This window comes from Podarcis cretensis, assembly GCF_951804945.1.
Source record: "Podarcis cretensis genome assembly, chromosome: 5".
NCBI lineage: Eukaryota > Metazoa > Chordata > Lepidosauria > Squamata > Lacertidae > Podarcis > Podarcis cretensis.
This window is the reverse complement of record NC_137174.1, coordinates 35,854,672-35,880,250: the sequence shown is the minus strand read 5'-3', so window position 1 is coordinate 35,880,250 and position 25,579 is coordinate 35,854,672. Positions and strand designations below refer to the sequence as shown.

The window sequence follows — 25,579 nt, the reverse complement described above, 5'->3', positions numbered from 1 at the left end:
GAGTTCAGCAACATCTGGAGGACCACAGGTTCTGCATCCTTGGCACACTGTGTGCCTAGTGCTGAGCCTCTTCGGCTTGCCAATCAGAAGGTCAGCGGTTCGAATCCCCACGACGGGGTGAGCTCCCGTTGCTCTGTCCCAGCTCCTGCCAACCTAGCAGTTTGAAAGCATGCCAGTGCAAGTGGATAAATAGGTACTGCTGCGGCATGAAGGTAAACGGCGTTTCTGTGCGCTCTGGTTTCTGTCACGGTCTTCCGTTGTGCCAGAAGTGGTTTAGTCATACTGGCCACGTGACCCGGAAAGCTGTCTGTGGACAAACACCTGCTCCCTCGGCCTGAAAGCGAGATGAGCACTGCAACCCCATAGTCACCTTTGACTGGACTTAACCATCCAGGGGTCATTTACTTTTTAGCTTTTATATACTTTAGTTACTAGGTGGTACATTCCTCTCTATATGGTCCTCAGGACTCTCTCTCCAAGCTATACCCCCTGTCCCCAAGCCACAACTTTAGTGTTTTTGCCCACTTATATTGTGTCCTTGAACTCCAATAATGCCTCCTGCTTGCACAGATAGATGACAGAGAGGGGCTTGTGAATATGTAAAGATACTAGCCCATTGTACAAAAGTAAAAAATACATTTATTCCCTCTGGCATGTGGCCCTCAGAAGGGGATGCAGTCTTCAGGCTGAAAAAGGTTCCCCACCCCTGAATTAAATGTTGTTCAGAGAGAAAACAGATTATAATGCTTACTTTGTGCTATCCATATTAACTCTTAGGTAAAGGTAAAGGTACCCCTGCCCATACGGGCCAGTCTTGACAGACTCTGGGGTTGTGCGCCCATCTCACTTAAGAGGCCAGGGGCCAGCGCTGTCCGGAAACACTTCCGGGTCACGTGGCCAGCGTGACATCGCTGCTCTGGCCAGAGCCAGAGCCGCACACGGAAACGCCGTTTACCTTCCCGCTGGTAAGCGGTCCCTGTTTATCTACTTGCACCCGGAGGTGCTTTCGAACTGCTAGGTTGGCAGGCGCTGGGACCGAGCAGCGGGAGCGCACCCCGCCGCAGGGATTCGAACCGCCGACCTTTCGATCGGCAAGCCCTAGGTGCTGAGGCTTTAACCCACAGCGCCACCTGCGTCCCATATATTAACTCTTAGGGAGCTACTATGCCGTTACACAGTACGCTGTTTGCTATTAGGTATGTTCATCACACTGCCCCTGAACTAAGTTAAGAAACTATTTTGTTTGTTTGTTTTATAAAAAGTCCATTTTTTAAAGACATATTAACTATCCCATATTAACTCTTAGGGAGCTACTATGCCGTTAGTTGCTTTTGGATTCCAATTGAAGCTGCATTTAAGGTACAAAACAGTGCTGAATCTTGAACATAATTATTTGTACGCCAAATAATATATATATTTCTTTGTGTCTCTTGCAGAATCACCTGATGTCGCTCCATCTGTTGTTGTTCACACCAGCGTTCCCTTTGGAACTAGCCACTTGGAGTCAGACAAGGAAAAGGTTCAGCAGTTGATCCTAGACCAGCTGAAAGATGTTGTACCTAGTTTGCCTGAACCAGCCAGCATCAAGTGCCATAGGTGGAGGTATTCTCAGGTAATCTATAATAAAGGATGATAGCAAAATGCTCAAGTCCAATGAGAGCTTGTTCAGGAATGTGAGAGGCGCACAGGATTTTTATTCAAGCATTGCACTGGCTTCTGAACACTGACTCGCTGTAGTTTGTTCAGCATTTTGTGAGACATTTGAATGCAAGCCACCTACATAGCTCAATTGTATCAGGATGTGGCCCCTTGCTGAAGCTCTGTGGTAGAACACAAAGAGCCAGGGCTTTGTTGTGAGGGCACATGATGCAGTCACCTCATTGAAGCTAAGCAGGTCTAGATCCAGACAGAAGGGAGACCACCTACCAACACCATTTACAGCACTTTGAGTTCTGTATGTGTGGGTTTAGTTGAATTATTGGCATCTCCAGTTAAGAAGTATGCCTGCCGCCAACTATGGAAAATGTGCAGAATTGGGCTAAGCATTCCGTGAGGTTGACCCATTCTAAGGTAGGTTCATACCAACCTTTTTTAGAAAACCACCCTGCATGGCTGGGATTCCGTGCTGCAATGGCATCAGCAGCAATCATGGTGGTCAAGCGTATCACAGAGAGAGATACTATATCCATGCACCACTGTGGTGTGAAAACCTGGTCACACAGAGGGCCTGAAGTCTATTCTTTATTCTGCTATATTCTTTCTGACCCTGTTAGTTCTTTGATCTTGCTACAGGACAACTGAGTGTTGCAGGACAGTTACTTATCAAATGTGTGAAATGGAGCAGAGAAGCTATTGCTATCTTGGTTCCCCGTGTGAGTCCCTTCTGGAGATACATGCCCCCCATCCCAGGCTGGGCCTCCAGCTAGCCAGATGCTGGGAACAAAAAAATGGTGCCTCTGATGCAATCCTGGTTAGCTGTTTTCCTATCTCTGGATAAAAGATAAAGGGAAATAGTATACAGCTGACTGTCAAATATGAGACACCTTGCTCTGGTGGCTGAAATGGCCGTTTTCTTCATACACGTTTCTCTTTTGGCATAGCTCCTTCTCTTCTTCTATGCCTTCACATAAGCAAATGGAGCCATAACATTTGTAGAAGGAGAATGAAATATATATACCGTATTTTTCACTCTATAAGACGCACAGGACCATAAGACGCACCTAGTTTTTGGAGGAGGAAAACAAGAAAAAATATATTCTGAATCCCAGATGCCAGAACAGCAAGAGGGATTGCAGCAACGCAAAGCCTCTTCAGGGCAGCGGGAGGAACGCTCCCCCTGCCCTGAAGAGGCTTCGCTCGGCTATCCCAGAAGCCAGAACAGCAAGAGAGATAACTGCGCAGCATCCTGCATTTGCTCCATAAGACGCACACACATTTCCCCTTACTTTTTAGGAGGGGAAAAGTGCATCTTATAGAACGAAAAATATGGTATATTAAGCAACTGTAATGTGTGTATATACTGTATGTGTGTGCAGATAATTACCAGAAGATGCTGATAATTACCAGTTGTAAAAATAAAGATGGACACATATCTGAAGTGTCTAATTCAGGCCAGGCTTTTCAAAATTCTTTTTTTCCTTTCTAAATGAAATTTAGCAGCCTAACCACTTAGTGCAACTCAAAATGGTGTGTGTGTATGAGTATAGATAGATATAGATATAGATATAGTTAGCAGTTAGTTATGGTTCTTCCATGATGCCCCATAACCAAGGTTTTCGACAGAGGACATCACATCACACAATGAATTTCACAAGATGTTACAGGACAGGACCAGACATGGAGATAGACCTGTTAACACTCACAGTACGCTGTTTGCTATTAGGTATGTTCATCACACTGCCCCTGAACTAAGTTAAGAAACTATTTTGTTTGTTTGTTTTATAAAAAGTCCATTTTTTAAAGACAATACCCTCAAGTAACCAGTAGAAGAATAAACAATACCAAACAGCAAAGTAAACAACAATCAAACTGCATGATAAAAATATCAAGGCCAGCAAATTAAACAGCGGCTTAAAAAAACAAAAAAAAGACAAAGAGGGGATCTTAGAGACATTAAAAGCATGAAAGAACAGTATAATCTTTCCCTTGCACCCAAAATATAACTAAGGAAAGATCCCAGAAAGCATATCTAGGAACAGGATTCCATAATTTGGCACCACCACTAAAAGGACCCCCTTGCTTGCAAGCACCTCCCTGCCCCCAGAAGACTGAAGGGACTCTGAAGATAAGTTCATGTTGAAAGTGGTGGTCCTTTACACACCCTGGCCTTAGGCTGCTCAGCTTTAAAAATCAAAACTATGATGAACATGAAAAATAAATTCCCCTGGAAACAGTGAGTATCTTTGATAACTCCATTTGCTTGTTTTCTTATTTCTCTGCTTTGTTTTCATTTTGTACTGTGCCTTATAAGCCATTATTTTAAATCGCCAATCATCTTGTATGCATTGGTAGAAAGAAGCCATATAAACTTAGCCGCTGAATAGTCTGTCACCTTTCCATTTCTGCCATGGCTCTGGAGCCTGTGTTTTTGAAATTAAAAGAAGAAAAGTAAATTTGAAGCCACGGTTTTTGGCCAATGCACATGATTCATACTCATCTTGTAGCGTGGGTTTGTCCCTTGTTCTTAAACGTTGCGACCACAACACATGTGCAACAGCCTCTTAGGAGGTGAGCATAGCCTGCGCTGAAACTTGAGTTTTATCACTCGCTCATCTCCCCACTTTCATCTAGCTGCAGAGTGGCTCTGGGACTCCCTTTCTGTTGAAGGAAGGGGCAAATTGAGCTTCTGCCTCAGCAGCAGGAGGCTCAAATGCCACTCTTGCTCCAGAGTGGCAGGAAGCAGCCTCTGAACCAGCAAGAGGCCGTCTGAGGACCAGAGGTTAAAAATACTACCATAAGGTAATCTGTTTTGATCATAATATAATAGCAGCAGCAGCAGGATTTCCAGAGTGGTTATCATTATGGCAGCTAGATTTAATTACAAAGATAAAAACACCAGGTTGTTAATTAGGTTTATTGTGGTTATTATAATTCATCACTCGTGCTACTGTAATGCCCACAATGCCTGCACTGTAATAGCTGGTTGAAATTAGGGACATGGTATTTAATTCCTGGAGCCCAGAGAGAGGAAGAGAGATGCACAACTCTGAACACGATTCATGGATCTTAGGGCTGCCATAGAGCAAAAACAGAGGGCACCACTGAGGCAGCCAGGGCTTGACAAGTGTGTGTCTTGTAAATGTGTTTGCAATTATCTGTTTGCCACATTTCATCTTTTAGGTAGGCATCTAAGGTTTCAATCCTATGCACCCTTACCCTAGGAGTTAGCTTCCCTAACAAACATCATCAGCGTCATCACAGCGTACACCGCCTTTCCACACAAAAAAGATGTTGTGTTGTCCACAACAAGAATAACAATACATCACGTAATCAACAATTGTAAGAATAATTTCACACCAACAGCAATAATAAAACAGCAACATACAAGGAACATAAGAGCATGCAAAAGACAACAACATTTCAGTACTATAAATGTAGCAAGATTACACCACTTGTCTACATTAAAAATAATAAGGGTGCTTTGAACAGATCTTTCCATGGACCTAGATATTCTCTAGCCACTAATAATAATAATAGTTTATTATTTTCCCTCTCCCATCTGGCTAGGTTTCCCCAGCCGCTCTGGGCGGCTTCCAACAAAACACTAAAATACAATAACTTATTAAACGTTAAAAGCTTCCCTAAACAGGGCTGCCTTCTGATGTCTTCTAAAAGTTTGGTAGTTATTTTTCTCTTTGACATTTGGTGGGAGGGCGGGTGCCACTGCCAAGAAGGCCCTCTGCCTGGTTCCCTGTAACTTGGCTTCTCGCAGCAAGGGAACCGCCAGAAGGCCCTCGGCGCTGGACCTCAGAGTCCGGGCAGAATGATGGAGGTGGCCTTCTGTGTCCACTACAGGTTAGCCAAGAACCAAGCATAGGGTTGTGTGGCATGGTACTTTAGGGCTAGGCATATGGGGCTCAGGGCCAAAGTAAATGGGACATGAATCTTTGCATTTAACATTTATGCAAACCTTATAATGCACATAATAACCTACATGCCAGATAATGTCCTCTGCACGTGAAATCATAAATCACCTAGTGTTTTGGAGAACATTGTCAGCAATATGCTGATGGCACATAGCTCCACTTCTCCTTTACATTTACAGGTGAGGCAGTGTATGTGCTGGACCATTTTCTTGCTTTGGTAATGGACTGCATGAGAGCTAATAAACTGAAGCTCAATCCATATAAGAATGAGGCATTGTTAGTGAGTGGTTCCCTAGGCTGAATGGCTGGGAGGTGGTATGCTCTTGATGGGGTTACACTTCTTCTGAAGGAGCAGGTACATAGCTCAGGGGTACTTTGCTGTCACTTGAGGTTCACGTGGCCTCGGTGCCGTGGAGTTCCTTCCATTAGTTTGGCTGGTGGCCCAGCTGCACCCATATCAGGACAGGGACAGTTTAACTGCTGTTGTGTATGCTCTGGTAACTTCTAGGTTAGATTACAACAATGCGTCATACGTGGAGCAGCCTCTGATGACAGTTCGGAAACTTTAACTGGTGCAGAATTTAGTGGCCAGGTTGCTCTCTGAGGCAAGACGCTTTGAGCATATAATGCCAATCTTGGCCCAACTGCACAGGCTGCCAATTAGTTTCTGGGCCCATTTCAGACTGCTGGTTTTGACCTATAAAACCTTAAACAGCTTAGGACTGCAGTACCTCAAGGACTGCAACATGAGAATGGGCCTTTTCTGCAGTGACTCCCCATTTGTGGAATTCTATCCCTGGGGAGTCTTGCATATCTTTAGGTGTCTGGCTAAACCATACCTCTTTTCCCAGGCCTTAAGATAATTAAACTGTGACCTTTTAATCTGGGGAGGGGGAAAGAGATACAGTGGAACCTTGGTTCTCAAACAGCATAGTTGACGAACAAATCTGCTCCTGAATGCTGAAAACCCGGAAGTAAGTGTTCCGGGTTTTGAATGTTTTTCGGAAGCCAAACATCCAACGCGGCTTGGATTTTGAATGTTTCGGAAGTCGAACGTACTTCCGGAATGGATTACATTTGAGAACCAAGGTACCACTCTATTGTTTTGGTTTGTTATTATGGTATGTATTTCTTCTGTTTTTATATTGTAAACCACCCTGTAATCTTCAAGTAAAAGGTGGTATAGAAATTTAATAAATAACAATGGTGGTGGTGGTGGTGATGGTGACAAAGAGGTCTTTGCCTGCCCCATTAATTCACACATGCTTATATATTAGATGTGGCTGATTCATAAGAAGCTTATTTGTCAGCCATAGATCTGTCCCCGTAGATGGCATTAAGTGAATGTAATTGAAGAATGCATTCTCAGAAAGGAAGCTCCCTGCAAGAACTGACTACGCTTAAGTGCTATACAGTGGTGCTCGCTAATTACCTTACAGCTATTTCTGCTTTAACATTCCAATCAACTATTGACACAGCAGCAAAAGGAGAAAATGAAGGGTGGACATGGTCCCCCCAACCCCCCGAGGCTTTCAAGCGGGATTTATTCTTTTTGTTAATTCAGTACAGCCATTATGCCCTTCATATGGGCCAAATACAATCCCAGGATTAAAATGCAGACATTACAATTATCCATGGAAGATGTGGGATTAGTCCTCCCAAACTTCTATTGATACTACTTAGCAGCACAGCTGCCGTGCTCTATCCCATGGTTTAATTATGATAAGACAACATTAGCATCAGCAATCAAGGATTCCTGAGCCAGAAAGTCTTTTCAGCCATCATGTTGCATTGTGGTAGGACTCGGGCGGGGGGGGGGGAGCATAGCCTTAGCAATATGGCCATTTCATACTTTTTTATAAGCAGCGCATTTGCTGTATCATTGAAATTATATGTTAAAGGAGCCCACATTCCTAAAGCAAAGAGGTAGCGCCATTTAAAAGCAGACCTGCCTCCCATTCCCAAGCTCAAAGGGTCAAGAGGCACGTTGGCTTGGTCTCTCCTGCTGAATTGGAAGGGCATCTCTGCCACAGGTATCGTACAGCCCAAACGACCCTATGGAAGTGGATTTTGAATTTGGAAGTACAGCACTGTCAGCTAATAATAATCCTACATGGGCATTTCTTCCCTGTGTGCGTGTATATGTATGCATACTTGCGTGATTGCTGGATTACAGTGGGGTTGGACTAGATTACCCTCAGCATCTTATCCAACTCTACAATGCTATTATTCTATGTACACACTGACTAGAAGATCCAATGTGGCCAAAGGACAGAAGACCTCTTTTAACTCTCTTCCCCTCCATAGGATAGGGTTCTCATCTGTCCATTGTTTGAATCAAGAATTGTAGGTCCACAGGCTTGTGTCTTGCCCAGTTGCTTCTGCACACCGTTGTTCACTCCTGTTGCGCCCTGCTCCCTTTCAGGTGGCCCTCTTTTGCTTTGTCCATTCTCCTCCCCATTACAGTCCAGGAACAGGTGAGCTAGGCTCCCTAGTTTTAACTGGCTTAGAGTGCCAGTTAAATTATTAACAGCAGAGGGGCTGGATTTTCCAAGTCCCAGTTAAACACCTGAGGCAAATGAGATTTATTATCTTGTAGACAATTATTTTTCTTTCGAATGATCGGAGCTGTTGTTGCTCGGTACCATCGGTTTCTTACTAAGGTTGATGCTTTGTGCTGCCCTGTACCTAGTGGCATACAATAACACAAGGGAAGTAGAGCAGTAAACTTGACATTTGTAGTTCAGCTGCACTTCTAAACAAATCTTTGATCCAGAAGAAGCAAATCCAAACTAAACAACAACAGATTCCAAGGAAGAGTCAAGTGGGAAATTTTACTGGGAAGATTTGAAGGGGGGGTTGCATTCTTCTTCTTAAGCTGTTGTTTATTATTTTTTAAAACCTTCTCATTTGTTTTGTTGTCTTTCATTTCTACAGTATATCCTTTGGTCTCACTGCCAGAGGGATGTACATCTTTTGATCTACCTAAAAGAACCTTTACTCTGAACCAAGCGTAGATCTATGTCCCATTCCCCACCACCACCACCAAAAACATTAATAATGTTCATTTCTACTGTGTGTTAAAATGGGGTTTGGTTGTTCAGATGACTTTTGGTCCAGTTGTCATTTCAGTTGCCACCCTATTCTATTTCATCTAGTTTTAAAAACTCTATCTTTTTCCCTTTCACATTTCACAACACTGACACTCTAAGGCAGCTAAACAGCATCAAAACCAAATACAGTTATTTGAAACAGCAACAACAAAAGCAAAAAAGCAGCAGAACAAAAAGCTCAGTACCATAGACAGCAAAAGGTGCCTTGCAAACACACTGTTTGTCTCGGAGTTCCAAAGCCTTAAAGCCACCACAGTAGAGACCCTGCCCAGGGCAATTCTCTCCCATACATGAAGTGAAAGCAGGCCTCCAAGGAATATTTTGAAGAATAGGTAGGTTTATAGTGGAGAAGATGGTCCTTTAACTACTCTGAATGGCAGTCAAAGATTAATGAATTGGGCCCAGAAAATGAACTGGGAACCACTAGATTTCATCAGAATTAACATACAGTCATACCTTGGATCCCGAATGCCCTGGACATTTTGACTCCCAAATGCTGCAAACCTGGAAGTGATTGTTCCACTTTGCGAATGTTCTTTTGGAAGCCGAACATCCGATGGGGCTTCTGCGGCTTCTGATTGGCTGCAGGAGCTTCAGAAGCCATGATTTGGTTTTTGAATGTTTTGGAAGCCAAACGGACTTCCAGAACAGATTCTGTTTGAATTCCAAGGTACGGCTGTATATTCTCTGTGGTCCATCCTGCAGTTTGGTGGCCACATTTAGTACTAATTGTTCACAAGAACTCTTCAGAAGCAACTATACATCACAATACAGGATTTGAGTAGAGCATGGCACTGATTAGCTTCTCTAAAAAGAGTGATAATTACAAGTGAATCTTAATAATGTAGGCCACATAATAATGGAAGTAATAATGGACATTAGGTGTCCTGATAAATATAATACAATTTTCATAGCGTTTTAAATTTCTGGATGTTTTCCCATTGTTGATCAATATTTCTGGCAAAATGAAAAGGAATAGAAAACTGGTCTGAAACAAAAAGAAACCGAATTCAACAGAGAAAATTGCAGAGTTCTTCAGTTAGAGGGAAGGAAATCAATTGTACAAGTATAGGATTTGGGGGGAATACCTGGCTGTGATGTCTGGATCACAGTCCTGCACAACGTGAACATGAGTCAGCTGTGTGATACAGCATCAATACAGGCTAATGCAGTTTTAGCCTGCAGTTAATAGAGCCATGGTTTCCAATACGTAAGAAGTAAAGGCACCACTTTATTCTGCACAGTTCAGAGCTCATCTGGAAGCACTGTGCACAGTTCTGCCTTCACACTTTAAGAAGGAAATAGACAAACCAAAACAGGTTCAGAGAAAGGCAACAAAAGACAAATAGACAAACCAAAACAGGTTCAGAGAAAGGCAACAAAGATGATTGAGAATCTGGAAAATAAGGCCTATGAGGAAAGCTTGGAAAAAAATGGGCGATTTGGGTCTGGTGAATTCTGAGGCAGATTGCAACAGCACTCAGATACCCAAAGATTCTCACACAGAAGACAGCAAAGATTTGTTCTCTGCTGCCCCAGAGGATAGGACGAAAACTACTGGGCTTAAATCGGTATAGGAGGGTGGATTTCAGCTGGAGAAACATCTTAGTAAGAACAAGCCTATAGTCGAACCAATTATCTAAGGGAGAGGTGGAGGTCTTTAAGCAGAGTCAAATCATCTAGCTATGGGTTTCTTGTACCAAGGAGGGGGTTGCACTAGATGTCTACAAGGCCCCACTGAGTTTGGTCATTCTTTTCCTTTCCTTCCTTCCCCCTTGTTGTATTCATTCCTGGATACAACTGTCATTTCACTGGGGCATGCCCTGCCCCTGCCCTCCTTTCCGTGACAATGTGGAGCGGCGAAAGCCGGTCCCAGAAGCGTGCGCCTGGATTCCTCCTGCACGTATGTTCTCTGCAGACAGATTGCTCCTAGGCACTGCCATAGATGCCGTGCCCCTCTGCATGTCCCTTGAGAAGCTGCAGCTTTGAAAACAGCAGTCTGGCACTGCGTTACAGAGTTCAGGAAAGAGAAATTCTCTCTCTCCCTCTCCCTCTCTCCCATTAACTCCTCCCACACACACACACCGTCAGCCTGAACAGGCAGGCTTACGGATCCATAACGATAGCCGTGGTAGCAGATGTCACAGTAGTGCTCTGCATGACTCATCTACTGTACTCTGCACTCTCTAGAGAGCCCTGCTTTTTTTATATGGGCTCGTTTGCAAAAGGTGGAATCAGGCAGGCCAAACAGGCCACCACGAGCTGTCAAGTCTCGAACTGCTTCCTAAAAGCACATCCCTTCCATTATTAAAGAAAGCTCAGTGGCCCACATATGACAGCTGGCTGGAGACAGTTCTTTCCTCTCCCCCCCCCACCACCTTTTAAACAAAAAAAGGCCACTGGGCATGCTAAATGTTAAAGGGAGCTGATACACATGGGAAGGAGAAACTTTGCTGGGTTTACTGCACAGTTGGTTCTTGGCTGCAGATCCTTAACCACAGTGGTAGAATGTGTAGGGGGAATATCCATTGACTGAGTTGGAAAGGCTGATGCAGGAGGCGAGGAGAGAAAGAGAGAGAGAGATCCAAAAGTCCTCTTTCCCATAGGAATGTGTCTGGCCCCTGATAACAGGATGTTGGATTAGATGGGCCTGCTGGGCTCTTCTTCGGCCATGGCTTAATTTGGTCACATCACTTTCCTGTTGGGCCCTGCTCCACTTTGTTTTCACACCCTATCTTCCCCTTTTCCTCCTTGTACAAAATAATTTCTTTCCCTTTCTTTCTCTCATCCTGCAGGCTCAGCTATTTGTTCTCTGTAATGGGTCAGTTGGGAATTTCCAAGGGGCTGCTCCCCCCACCCCCAGAATGGAAGGAAAATTGGACAGAAGTATTGGACAAAAGTATCTAAAAACAAAATCCAATTTTAAATTTAGAAAGTTCAAGGCACTGTATACTTAGATGGTTTTTAAACTATGCTCATGGAGCAGCAGGGTAAGAGAAGCTCAGCCTTCTCTCACTGTATTTTCAGTTTCATGGCTCCTCCAGACAGTCAATTGAGCATCCTGATTTGCTTGCATTAAGCTTACAAGGAGGTTGGATTGTACTCAGTCTCTGCCTGGATAGAACAATGAGCATTCTGATATGCTTTCAGGGCATTTGTACTTCTGGTTAATCATTCATTCATTCCACGCTTTTCAGTGCATTTCCCCCATCACCTTCCTAACTGCAAAAAGCCTGTTTATTTTTTTAAAAGTGTATTTGTTGTGCTAGGATGGCGGAGTGCTTTAACCCACTTCAGCTATGCAAGGCTCAATTTCCCAGTATGCACTTCAGCCCTTCCCATAGATTGTTGACAGCTTGGAAGTTCCCTCAGTCAAATATCATGGTGAGCCCTAACACCCCACCTTTCTCCAGAGGAAAGAAAAGGGCCTGGGTTCTGTCTGTTCCCTAACTCCATCAACACTCAACGCGCGCGCGCGCACACACACACACACCAGTGGATGTTGCAATTGGTGTCAATAGCCAACCATGCTACTTGGCATGAAGTGCATGTAATGTAAAGCCCTGGCTTTACATGGCTCTGTCAATGGTGAGGATAGATATTGGGCTTTATATTACATGCATAAAGGAAAATGAAAATGCAGGCCACTCTAAATTATTCATTGATCTCAGTTAACATGATGCACAATCCCTTCTCTTAGTCTTGCCAGAAGATGGACATTTCAGTCAATATTACAAGCGTATCTCTGATTCAATAAATATTAGACAGCAACATTCATAAATATTGGCATCCATCGTAGTGAAAAACTTAACCAGGGAGAGCGTAAAACTGGACCTTTTTTCAGCCATGTTGATTGCTTTGTCATCAGATGCAGCCATTAGCATCACCCACGTTATCCATTCCCTTGAGATTTTCAGCAGACTTCAGCAAAAGCCACTTGGGATGTTTCAGTTCACACATCTTGTCAATTATTATGATACAAAGGCTGATGCTCTTTGTTAACAACTGCCTTCTAAATAAAAGTTTTGCAAAAGTTGGTGTTGCAACGCTTGGTGATAAACATGTATAAGATAAAGCAATAAATGAGTAAAATAAAACTGATAAAGGAGGAATGTCTCCATCAGTCAGGCTGAGCATTATGTTCCTGTGAATGTCTTTAGCTGTTAATTTGAATACGAAACAAGAATCCTGAGGTTTAAGACTTGATGTTAGATTTGCTTTAAGAGTTGTTAGTAATGTTTTGCCTGCCTTACTTTAGCGGGAGTGAATAATAATAATAATAATAATAATAATAAGACGCGGATAGCGCTGTGGGTTAAACCACAGAGCCTAGGACTTGCCAATCAGAAGGTTGGCGGTTCGAATCCCCACGACGGGGTGAGCTCCCATTGCTCGGTCCATGCTCCTGCCAACCTAGCAGTTCGAAAGCACGTCAAAGTGCAAATAGATAAATAGGTACCGCTCTGGCGGGAAGGTAAACGGCATTTCCATGTGCTGCTCTAGTTCGCCAGAAGCAGTTTAGTCATGCTGGCCACATGACCCGGAAGCTGTACACCAGCTCCCTCGGCCAATAAAGCGAGATGAGCGCCACAACCCCAGAGTCGGCCATGACTGGACCTAATGGTCAGGGGTCCCTTTACCTTTAATAATAATAATAATAAATTCTGCTTGTTGTTAGAAGGATTCAGCCATCTCAAGGGTGAACTTTGCTATGAGTTATATATAGGGAAACAAGGCAGCATAGGAAGATATCTTGTACTGAAGCAGACCCTTCCTCCATCAGGCTCAGTGCTGTCCACACTGCCTGTCAGGAGCTCTCCATGGTGTCAGGCTGGGGGTTAAACCTGGGACCTTCTATATAAAGCAGATGCTTTACCACTGAGCTATGGAAGAGGGGGCAAATGCAGAAAGGTCAGATGAGTAGGCAAGAAGGTAAACATGGGGGTTAAAAGAGGGAGGCAGTAGGTAGCCTAGGAAAAGGCATATGGTAGAAGTGATAGCCAAATGGAGAAGGGATGGGGATGAACAGGACGGATGAAGCAAGATGTGAAGGAAAAGGCGGGAAGCAGGAGAAGGCTAAGAGTGCAGGAGGACAGAAAGCGAGGCCAAGAGGAAGGAAGAAGGGGCTGACATTAGCTTGCTGACTCAGCTGTGGCTCATCTTTATAGCCATACGGCCATATGGCAGGCATCGCTTTAATTCAAGATAAAGTATTTCCGTATCACTTCTTTCATCTGAGTCAGAGGTTTCGATAAGCAGTAGTTGCTGTTTTGCCCTGTTGACATTAATCTGTGGGTGTGTCCCTTTTATAAAGCCCAGGCAAATTCCATATCTGTAAACATATAAACAGCTATTTCCATTTGCATCAGCAGTAATCACAGTCTATGTTCCTTTTTATTTATATTGTACTCTCTTTCTGTAAACAGGTCTATTGATGCTAAAAGGAATCTATTCCACTCCTCTCCTAACAAAGTCAAGGGGGGTGGGGGACCACGCATGCAGTGTTTACTTTGCCCAGAGAAATGTAATGCCGTTTCTCACTGTTTAGAGAATTCCTTGACCATTAGCAATATCATAGGCTCAACATACATTGTGTTTTAATGTACTGGATTCAGACCACTGCTTCTGTGCTCTCTTCAAATTGAGAGGTGTTTCATTTTAATAATGCTGAATATAGGCAAACCATTGCTCCAGCCAAATCCCAAATCCTGAACTGATTCTGGTTGACCCAGGATTTAGCCAGAGTGGGTTGAGGCAGCCCCAGGTCTCCCAGATCAACCTGTGCTTGTTTAAAGGGTCGGTCAGGAGGTGAGGTGAGGAAGGAGTAGAAGGAAACACATGCACACTGACTCCTTCTCCCTCCCCTACCTACCTACCCATCCAACGTTCAATTGTGGTTTTAAGCCCTAATTAAAAACTCTGCAAGGCCACAATCCATTTCGGGCCCTGGATCAAGGTCAGGAACAGATTAGGGCCACTCAAAAGGGCCAAATGAGGCCCTGAATCAGATTAGGGGCATTCACAGCCATAATGCAAGCCTGCACAGTGATAAAATGGCTTGTGGGCAGAGGCTTAGGCATGCTCTGTCCAGAGAGGCCTACCTGGATGGCTTCTTTATCATCTTTTTGGAGCCAGCTGAAAACCTTTTTATTTACCCAGACTTGCAAATTGTACTTAAAATCCAGACTCTTAAAATCCAGACTCTTAACTTGATTCATTCGCTCTCAGTTGTAAGGAGGTTTTTGCTGCCTCTTATTGTTGTGGTTGCTTTTAATTGCTATATTTTGTCTTTTTAACTTTATTTTGTTACAAGTCAAACAAGGGATATTTTTGGTGGGTAGCTATATTAAATGATGATGGTGTTGTTGTAGTACTAGCTGTCGTAAGAAATCTCTTAATTGGAGTCGTAGCCTATATAAGACATGGGAATTCAATCTTTCCAAGTTTAAATTTATTTATTTATTTATTTATTTATCTCTCTAGTCATGCATCCATTTATTTACATTTATATCCCACCTTTGTTCCAACCTGAAACTCAAGGCAGCGTTGATTGATTTTCCCAGGGGGACTCCCATCCAGAATCTTTTTGCACCCAGACCTGCTTAACTCTAGCAGTCATGGGTGTTGTATCATGCAGCTTCAGACTATGCTGAAATTGGTGGGCGTAGAAGCCAACTCCTAGGAGCTGAGGTCCCTTCGTCCCCACCTCATAAAATATTTGAAGGGGCCACTCTCCCCAAAAGTTGAAGGGAATTCCCATTCAAATGGTATGCCATGTCATTTGATCGAATGGGACTTACCTTCCCTCCCCCCAATATTTTATTCAAGTTGGCACCCATGTTGGCGGGTGCAGGGGAGGCACACCAAGCCAACTTGGCTTGGCAGGTGCCATACTGGGGAAAATACTTTTCCCAGTGCAGTTTGCTCACGTGTGCGGCAGCATGCCATGTGCAAGAGAGGAGAATGAAAGACCTCCTTCGATTTCCCCATGAGATCCAGCGAGGAACGTAAATTTACGAGTGAGTGGAAATGGCTTTGGAACCAGAAAAAGCAGGCTTCGGTACTTTGTATTTTCTTTGAGACAAGTATTGTGTGCTGCTAAGATTCGTATTGCCGATGTTCCAAAACTCGGCAACGTCAGTAGTGCAAATGTATTTTAGGCAGATGGTCTTCATGAATTTTATAGAGGTTTCAGTTCCTTTTCCCTTCTCATGTCATAAAGCATTTTACTATAGAATGAAAGAGCACTAAGCATGTTTGTTGTGATAGGTGTCAATTATTATTAAAACGAAGGGACGGTTTCTTCCAATTAACACACGTCTTTCCTTGAGATATGAGTTACTCATATGTCATGCAATATAATGAATAGCTACTTATTTTTCTAATCCCCTCTGTGTGTTTTTTTTTCCAGGTTACCAAAGCTTTCCCTGGCAGTCCAGGACAAATAACTCTCCATACGAAACCGTTTCTTGTCTGTGGAGGTGATGGATTTATTCATTCAAACTTTGATGGGTGCATAGATTCAGCAATGAGTATTGTGCAGGCTTTGAAGTCCAGTTTGTAGGATTTTTCATCATTTGTTTGTTTGTTTCCTGCCATCTTATTTCTATGACGAATTATACAGTATACTAAAGCTTGATATACTTGACCTACTTGACCTCTATTTTAAGGAAATAAATCATGAGAAGTCTTCAGACGTTTCACAGATTTATTGCAATAGCTGGAAATGTTGCTTATTTATTTGCTCTGCCTTGAAGACACTCGCTGTGATAACTTTTCTGGCTTCAGAGAGTGTCAGACATACATCAAAATGGTTGTATGCCTTCTGTCTTCACCCAAATTCCCCAGCTCTGGGCAAAACATTTCCACCAGTTTTAGATGGGTAAGGGGGAAGAAACCTTAGACTACCTCCTGAATTATTATAGGGACCAACCACCAAAGAACAGCAAGCCAGTGTGGTAAATGGGTAGTTGTGTGAGTCTAACTGGGATCAGTCATCTGTATTCACCAGTTTTAGCATCTTATGAAGTCACATGATGCAACCACTATGCTGGATGCAGTGAGGGCCTAGATGGGAGGCTGCCTGGAAAACCAGTGGACACCAGATTGAGTTCCACAATGGAACAAAGTTGGGATATACAAGCCATGGTGGTGTGGCTTTCCTGCCCATGTTCACACGCTAAAACGGTCTTGCAAAATGTTCAAGTTGCCAAATCCTGGGGAAGCCAATATCATGACACAGCTTCTATTTCAAAACATGCTTTGGATGTTTCTCTGTTGCACAGAAATGACATGAACCAGTTCTCTACGCAGTGATGTCAATGCAAAATGGGAAGGTGGTGTGGTGACAGAACAGGAAGTGCAGGGAAACTGATGAAATCTTTTCCTGTGCAGCAAGGTAGCACCCAAAGTCTCTCATAGTACCTCATGGCCTTTCACTTTTTTACAGAACCGTTTTACCATGTGAATGCAAAGGAATGTCACCTCATGGGGATTATTCCACCTTTTAAAATGGCCACCTAAAATCACTATTGCCTAAAATGGCCACCTAAAATCACTGAGAGAATTGTGGAATTGCATGGTTTCACTGAAGAGCATATATCAGAATATTTTGTGGCTTGAGATTTCATTGCAAACTTCACCAATTATTTCCCTCAACGTATTGCTTGCTGGAATATAGTTTGAGAATCACTGAATGAGATTATAATAGTGTGTCCTAAAACAATTAACAGTTTGTGATTTTTTAAAAGCCATTACCCTGACTTATTTACCACAGTTCTTTGTCGTATACAGGCAGTAGCTTTGTGTGCACAGTATCTAAGGAATCTACTAGAATGGCAGAGCTATTCAGGCGGCAATTCTATACCCATTTACCTGGGAGTGAGTCCATTAAACTTAGTGGGACTTACTCAATCATAGACATGAAGAGTAGAGCATTGTTACCCCATTTCCTCTTTGATAGTGAATGAAAATGCTTTGCTTTTTCTTATCCTGTATGTTGTCTGGCTAACAAACAATCTAACCGTGCACAATAAGGAAAGAATTAAGAGGATTTGAAAGAAACTTAAGTCGATTTATGTTTCTTCCAGCAATCACATTTTACTCAAATTGTTATCTTGAAGTGTCCGCTAACATATACTCGCTCGCATTTGGGCTGCTGCAACTTTCAGTGTAGCAGACAAAAACAAAACCAGGAGACAATGCTAGATGAGTCTGTGATTCTTAAACTGTTGCACAGTCCAGGGCAACTTGGAGGTTGCCTCTAAGATCACAATGGAAATAGAGGGAAATGCTGAAAAGCCAGCAGGTTATTTGAAATATGGTATCTGCTTGTATGGTGGGGGAAAAACAATTAGTTTTGTTGTTGATGGTGTTGAAAATGTGAAGTTGAAAAGCAGCTTGACTCTGCAGCAGCACAAGTGGCTACAACAGAAACCTCAATAAAACTTCAGGCCATGTGCCTGGTTCTCCTCGGTAATCTGACCAGTGAGGTAGGGTAGGAAGAACACAGTTCCTTGCGTCCAGTGCGTTGTGAGGAAAAAATGGCAGCCATGATAGCCGCCTCTTCCACACACTGTGTTCAGAAGAGAGGTGAAGGATTCCCACTGTGACTGACACATAACACACAATCTTGACATTAAACCTTGAAAAAATTGTCCGCCAAATTTATCACTAGTGAACAGAAATTCAGAATTTGGAGACCATTTGAGTTTGGCCCCATTAAGCACTTCTCTGGCCCTTCCCAGAAACACTTATAAGTGTGTATTTGTCTTTTATTGAGAACCCGTCAGCCCATTTCCTTAAAAAAAAAAAAAAAAACTTTAGGAAATTGACAGAAGCTAATCATTTTTATTTTTATTTTTAAGCATATGTGTGTTCAGCTTGGAAACGGGGTTAGTAGCTGCATGATATAATGCATGTTGGCTAGTAAGCACAGCCTTTGCTGAAATAAAACTTTACGATGCTGTGTTGGAAAAGCTTAATTAACAAACTGTCAGCCCACATGTCCTGTTCAGGAGCTGAGGATGACAAATGATCACAAGTGAGCAGTAATTTTTTTCCACCTTGAATGTTTTCTGCAAGCAGGAAATTACCTTGCCAAAAAAAAGAGGGGGGGGTGTAGAGAAGCTATTTTAACATTGTTAAAATACTTTGAAAAATAAATGTGTTGTTGAGACCAGCATTGACATTTTGATCAGAGAATTTGGGGGCGGGGGTGATCCTCACAGGGAAAGGAAAATTAATCTACTCATCTGCATTTACATGAAGATATTACATGTGGAGTGGAGCTGTTAGAGAAGAGCACATCACTCGAATTTTGAGAGGTCTGTGTTGGCTGCCAGTGACCTTTCAGGTCCCCTTTCAGGCATTGGTACTAGGGTAAAGGTAAAGGAACCCCTGACCATTAGGTCCAGGCGTGACTGACGCTGGGGTTGCGGCGCTCATCTCGCTTTATTGGCCGAGGGAGCCGGCATACAGCTTCCAGGTTATGTGGCCAGCATGACTGAGCCGCTTCTGGCGAACCAGAGCAGCGCACGCAAATGCCGTTTACCTTCCCGCTGGAGTGGTACCAATTTATTTACTTGCACTTTGACATGCTTTCGAACTGCTAGGTTGGCAGGAGCAGGGACCGAGCAACGGGAGCTCACCCCGTCATGGGGATTTGAACCGCTGACCTTCTGATCGGCAAGTCCTAGGCTCTGGTTTAACCCACAGCGCCGCCCGCGTCCCTTGGTACTAGTGTACAAAGCCCTAAATGACTTGGAACCCAAGGAGAGCCTTCCTCCATATGCCCAGATTTAGGGAAGGCGGACTTCTCTCAGTGTCACCCCTGTGGGTGGCAAGGAGGACAGGAATGCAGCAGAGATCTTTCACTGTGGGAGCATCCCCAACTCTGGAATTCCTTTCCATGGGATGTAAGACTGTCCTCTTCCCTGTCCACATTCAACAGAAATTTGAAGACATTTTTATTTGTCCAAGACTTTGTAAGGAAATAAGTATTGTTAAGCTATGGGTTAAACATTGCTGTCATGTTAATTTATGGACATTGGATATTGTTTTGTTTGATTTTATGTTGTTGACATAAAAATTTTATGCTGGAGCTTTTTTGTGATCTAGCAGAGCTCTCCTTATACTCTTCTTCTTAAGGAAGCCTGCTCCCATTTAGATAGCCCAGTCTTAGATTCTGCTCCTTGGACACACTAGAATGTGACATAAGGTTCAGAGAATAAGACAAAAAGTTTGAAGCTGGATTTGATGTATATAAAAATCTGCATTGAAGAAGACCAAGATTCATCTGTGCCTCATAAAATTTCCAGAATCTTCTACTGATATTTAAGCACCTGTTCAAATATTAAATATATATTCCTTAAAGGTTGCAAGTTGCTTTCTGACCTGATGAAGGCTGTGTAGTTTCAGATTATAGATAGGTAAGATATACTTCTACAGATAAGGTGCATATTATTATTATTATTATTATTATTTTAAGGAAAGATACTTTATTTGTTTTTGTAATTTTGTGTTTTGTTTTATTTGCATGTATTTAGGTGATGGTTTGTATGTTTAGTTCTGTTTGTATGTAATCTAATATATTTGAGCTATGAAACTTCAAAGAATTTGGGTTTGGGAGGGTTAAAAAAGAGATTACCCAAAAAAAATCAGGGTGGTAGAAGGAAAAAATATGGTTCTTGGTGTGGTACACATATAAGATCAAAGCAGAGGAATAGAATTTCCACAGATCCAGAAACTTGTGGTCTTAACTAACATCCTAGCATAGATTCGCTTCCAAGATATTTGTGGAAGATCAAATTCACTGGTGTCATCAGTCATGACTTCAGAGCAGAAGTCCAGGGCCCCACTCAGCTGAATGAGCTACAGGTTCCGAAAAACAGCAAGGCTAGCTTAATACATTTTAAAGTAAGTGAAATAATACTCAGAACCATCTAAAAAGCCACCCAGGTAAGACTTTGAAATCCAGTGTCTAAAATTACCTCTGCTCTTATTATTTGTTAACTTTCATATTATTTGTTTACTCTTAATTGTTGAAAATATAGATGGATTTACCATCTCTACACTGTGACATAGGAGTTTCATCTAGCTATTAGAGGGGGGGAAAATAAGCTGTGGATGTTTGTTATTCTGCAAATGAACAAGGAAAGCTGTAATGTATGGACTGTAGGCTTCTTTTCTGCTAAGGCCATTCGCAATGTATTTTGGAGGGATGCAAAAGCTCATATTCACTATTATAGAGGGGTGTTTATCAGTTGTGCATCAGAGCTGCATCAACTTGTCATCATAAATCTGCCCAACTTTCAAAAATGTTCAGAGAAACCAACTGGGAAAGATGAGAAATGTCAGAGAGGGTAAAAATAGAAGACGAAAAAAGATGAAAGATAGTTGGTTTTTAGGTCCTAAACAAGGCTTTGTGAGGGGAGATGAAAACCAACATAGGCCTCACAATGGATTTGGCCACTGAAAATCTTGTTCCCTAAAGTCTTGTTGAAGAGAAATCTTCCCTTGCTGCCTTTCTTTTTCTTCTAAAAAAAGGGCAAGCAAGAAGAGGCCCTTGAAGCACACAATGTGTACACAGTGACTTACTAGCTTCATCCAGGTTGAGGGTGCATGTCATGTGTGTCTAGTTTACATATGTGGTGTCTTGAGCAGGCCTGTGAATTCTACTCCAGCCTTGAAACTTGAGACATTTCACAGCATCTCAAATGTGTTACATGTGGTAACCAGCATCACTGAATAGAGCCACTGGGGTGTCGTGGCTAGACTGCTGGGGTTCAAAGCCCTATTCAGCCATAAAGTCTGCTGTGTGACCTTGGACCAGCCAGTCTCTCTCAACCTCACCTAACCTCACAGGTGGTCGTGAGGATAAAATGAAGAGGGAGAGAAGAAGTATGTAAAACCACCTTAAGCTCCTTGTATCAAAGGTAGAATATAAATGTAGTAATAATAAATGTTTTAAGTGGGTTTCTAGTATAAAAAAGAAGCTTAAAAAATCAAGCTTAGGGTTCCATCAAGCTTACAGTCTCTATCTACGGATGTGGTTTAATTATGTATTTAAAAGCAGTGCTCATCCACACTGTCTTCTTCTGTTCACTGCCTTACCTCTCTTTACTAGGTACAACTTCCTGGTATGTCCTCTCCATTTAAGCTAATAAATTATTCCAAATTGCCTGCAACAGACTATAGTCTTTTGCAGGCAACTTGGGTTATATATACCACTGGTTCACATATATGTACAGTGGTACCTTGGGTTACATACGCTTCAGGTTACATATGCTTCAGGTTACACACTCCGCTAACCTAGAAATAGTGCTTCAGGTTAAGAACTTTGCTTCAGGATAAGAACAGAAATTGGGCTCTGGCAGCACAGCGGCAGCAGGAGGCCCCATTAGCTAAAGTGGTGCTTCAGATTAAGAACAGTTTCAGGTTAAATACAGACCTCCGGAACGAATTAAGTACTTAACCCGAGATACTACTGTATACCCTCAGTTCAGTATATTGCATCATCATAACAGAAATACTATACACCACATATGGAATCTCCTTAACACCTTGCATAGACTCAAAAGCAATGTTTTTCAAAGGAGTCAAGTCACACACTCAGCTCCTAGTCCTCAAGCAAAGAAAAATTAAGTGATGTACATTGTGTAAGCAAGCCACCAAACTTCAAGCTAGCCCCCCACCACTCACTTAGGCTGTGTACACACTATACCTGTAAACAGTGCTTTTTTTTCTAGAAAAAGAGGTGCAGCTACTCACCAAGAAGTTGTTACAGTAAGTGCCACCACACATTTTAACAACAACAACAAAAGGAGGTACCAGTACTGCATACCCTTAAGTACTTTGGGGGGGGGGAGCACTGCCTGTAAAGCTCATTCAAAATACATTATTTCCCTCAAAGAATTCCAGGCACTCTAATTTATTCCTCACAAAGTTACTATTCCCAGCCTGAGAACGGTCTATACCTGGCCAGGTGGAAGCGAATTAAAGCATATCTGTGTGGTGGTTGCTCCAGTCAAGGATGTGAGGATAGAATTGACACACTGAGCCATTTCACTACTCTTAGTGTAATCCTTTTGGTTTCCCTTGAAATTATTCTAATGTTTCACCTAAGGAGGGCCACCCCATTTTTTCTTCTGCTTTAGGTGAAATTTCAGGGACAATACCTTTCTTAAACATTAGCTCAACCTCGGTTAGCAGAAGCACACAGATTTTGTAACAGTTGTTCCTAAAATTGCAGCTGGTTACAAACTGGCAAGTTCCTGTTTGAAAAATGCAGAACTAGAAGGCTGATGCGGCACAGCTCTGTGGCATTAGGTTTTGCTCGTCGCATCGTAGAACTACATGCTCCCTCCCACCCACCAGATTTAACTTCACAAACCAGAAGTGAAATAATGAAGAGTGAGGCTCAAATGCCTATCATTAAGGCGCAGTTATGAGTGGGCTAGACAACAGTGATTGTGTCTGGCAGATCAGATGATCTGTTTGAGAGAGAATAAGGGATCTTCTTCCTGAGCCTGTTTACTCTTGAGCTGGCGAGCAGACATTCAGGAGAAATCGGGGGGGATGTGATTTCCTCCCCACCCCCCTTTCTAATCCTGGTTCTGATGTGCAGTTGGTAAGCTGCTTTGCTAAAATCCAGAGACATTGATGATGTCACCTTCAGCCACTGCCCCAGGCATTGTATTAGTTGGATAATAGCGGTTTGTTATGGGTTGCACTTTCAGTCAAATCAATCTGTATCCAGAATGGTACCAGTATACTATTTGGGAAAGTAGCTGATATTAAACTGGTTGATAAAGCAGCCCTACATCACACTGCCCAGTGCCAGCTTTGGAATAGTTATATAGTCCCTGAGCCAGCGAGGTTGGTTGATGACCACACAGGGAGATAAATGCTTATTATAATTTTAGTCTGGACCACTAGAGATTGAAATTTGGTGCTAGAAATGCATAATTCTTTGCTGTTGTTAGAAATTGATAGGGAGGCCCTGCAGTGCAGCTTCAGAAATCTAGCCACAGGCAAGCTCAGATGAATGGTTGACAACACAGAGAAGTCAAGTGTTATGATCTGCTATCACCTGTTTCCTATCCCTCCTGAGTTCTTGACTATTTTCCTGATGCAGCCGTTGCAATCCTGCATGCCTATGAACACACTGTTTCAGTATGACTCACACACACAAACACGCTCGCCTAGGTGGTACCAAAGGTACTAATGGTCAAATTTGACATCTTGGCTCCTTGACAATATGTGTGAGTCTTTCTGAAATGGTATACATGAAGGTCTCACTATCGAAAACAATGCATTCACAGGATATTTTTAGGCAAGCATTTGCATGACGAGGCAACATTTTCCATTGATCTCTTTGGGGAAATTTCTAATGCGTTCCTGATCACAGAATTTTGACTCTGGAAAGGGGGTGGGGACAAGAAAACCCTTGAAACCTTGCAAAAGGCAAATGTGGAAATGAAAAATTATCTAATATGACCATTCCCTCCCCCTTCGTACCTCCTCCCTCTTTCTCTCCATGGTTTCTGGCAAAACGACTATCACGGACCAACAAAACACAAAAAGTAAGGCTTGTTTAAGGTTGCTTCTTTGTGTACAGTACTGCACACAGGTCCAGTTGTTTGGATATCTGAATCTGCAGTGTGTATAGTGAGGTTTGGGTCCTAATTCCTCAAGTTTAGATAAGTGAGATTTGGGTAGCAGGACATGCAAGAACAAGCAGGCTTGCAGCCACTATGTAAAAAAAAAAAAAATAGGCAAGGGCTCTGAAGAAAAGGTTATCTGCTGAGTAAGGCTGGTGCTATCCATCTCATGCCAGAGTAAAGCCTGCAAAAAAATTAAACATTCCCGACATTATATTTTGAGCTCCCTGCTGTGTTCGCCATCTACAAACATCTTATTGGGGGAGAGGAGATAACTGTCCCGTTTGATAAGCCATTCAGGGTTATCATTAAATTACAAGTGGAACGACGAGAGTGCATATAATCATAAAAGAAAATTGAACTGCATTAAAACGACCCATCCAACCACCCCCACCCAGCCTTCAGTCTGGGAGGATTAGTGCTAAAAGCCATTTCTGCAATCACAGACGATATCTTAACCCTTTGTACACTACGTGCATCCCACACATTTTAAACATCCTCCTGTTCTTGCCAGTGATTCACAGAATACACCAGAGAAATAGTGTGTAGTCCTCACATGGCATCTTAAATTGCCATTTTAGATTTATTTACTGGTTTATAAGGTTATTTTTGTTTTACAAGCGGTGCACAAAGTATCTCTGTAGCTTATGATGTTTTAATTGTGGCTTTATTTGTGTGTGTGCACGCGCACGTGTGTGTGTGTGTGTGTGTACACACAGAGAGAGATAACTATAGACACAAGAATGTGAGCCGCTTTGAGACTCCTTCGGGTAGTGATAAAGCGGGATATCAAATCCAAACTCCTCCTCCTCCTCCTTTTTTGTATGGTGCCTTAGACTCCATATTGAAGGAAAGGTAGGGCATAAGTCCAACTGATAGATTAAAAAGTGGTGTACAATAAATCAATAAAAGTCATTCCAACAATAATAATATTATAATCCTAATGCACGAACACAACCAGCCATATAGGCAGCTGAGCATATACTCGCACACACTAAAAGCAACCTTAACATACGAAGGATAAGGAGAATGGTAAGTAACAAAAGACTAGGGCTATGCAAGTATTTAATGAAGTGTCTACAGCTATACAGGAATGCATTCTGCCACATGCCCAGAAAAAGAGAACCCTGGAGTTTTGGTGCCACTACTGAGAAGGCTTCGTTTTAGGTACACATCAACCAACCGTGAGGGCAAGGAACCACTAACAGGACATCAACAG

At 42.6% G+C, this 25,579-nt stretch overlaps 1 protein-coding gene across 2 annotated transcripts in view; it reads left to right on the top strand.

Annotated features, from left to right (window-relative positions):
* RNLS (renalase, FAD dependent amine oxidase) overlaps positions 1–16,392 on the top strand; it is a 98,166-nt gene extending 81,774 nt beyond the window's left edge. For both annotated transcript variants that reach the window (XM_079976474.1, XM_079976473.1), the window contains exons 6-7: positions 1,437–1,612; positions 16,110–16,392. In XM_079976474.1, the coding sequence (XP_079832600.1) occupies positions 1,437–1,612; positions 16,110–16,262 (329 nt within the window). In that variant the 3' untranslated portion in view covers positions 16,263–16,392. The remainder of the gene's footprint in view (positions 1–1,436; positions 1,613–16,109) is intronic.
* Positions 16,393–25,579: the final 9,187 nt, after the last annotated feature.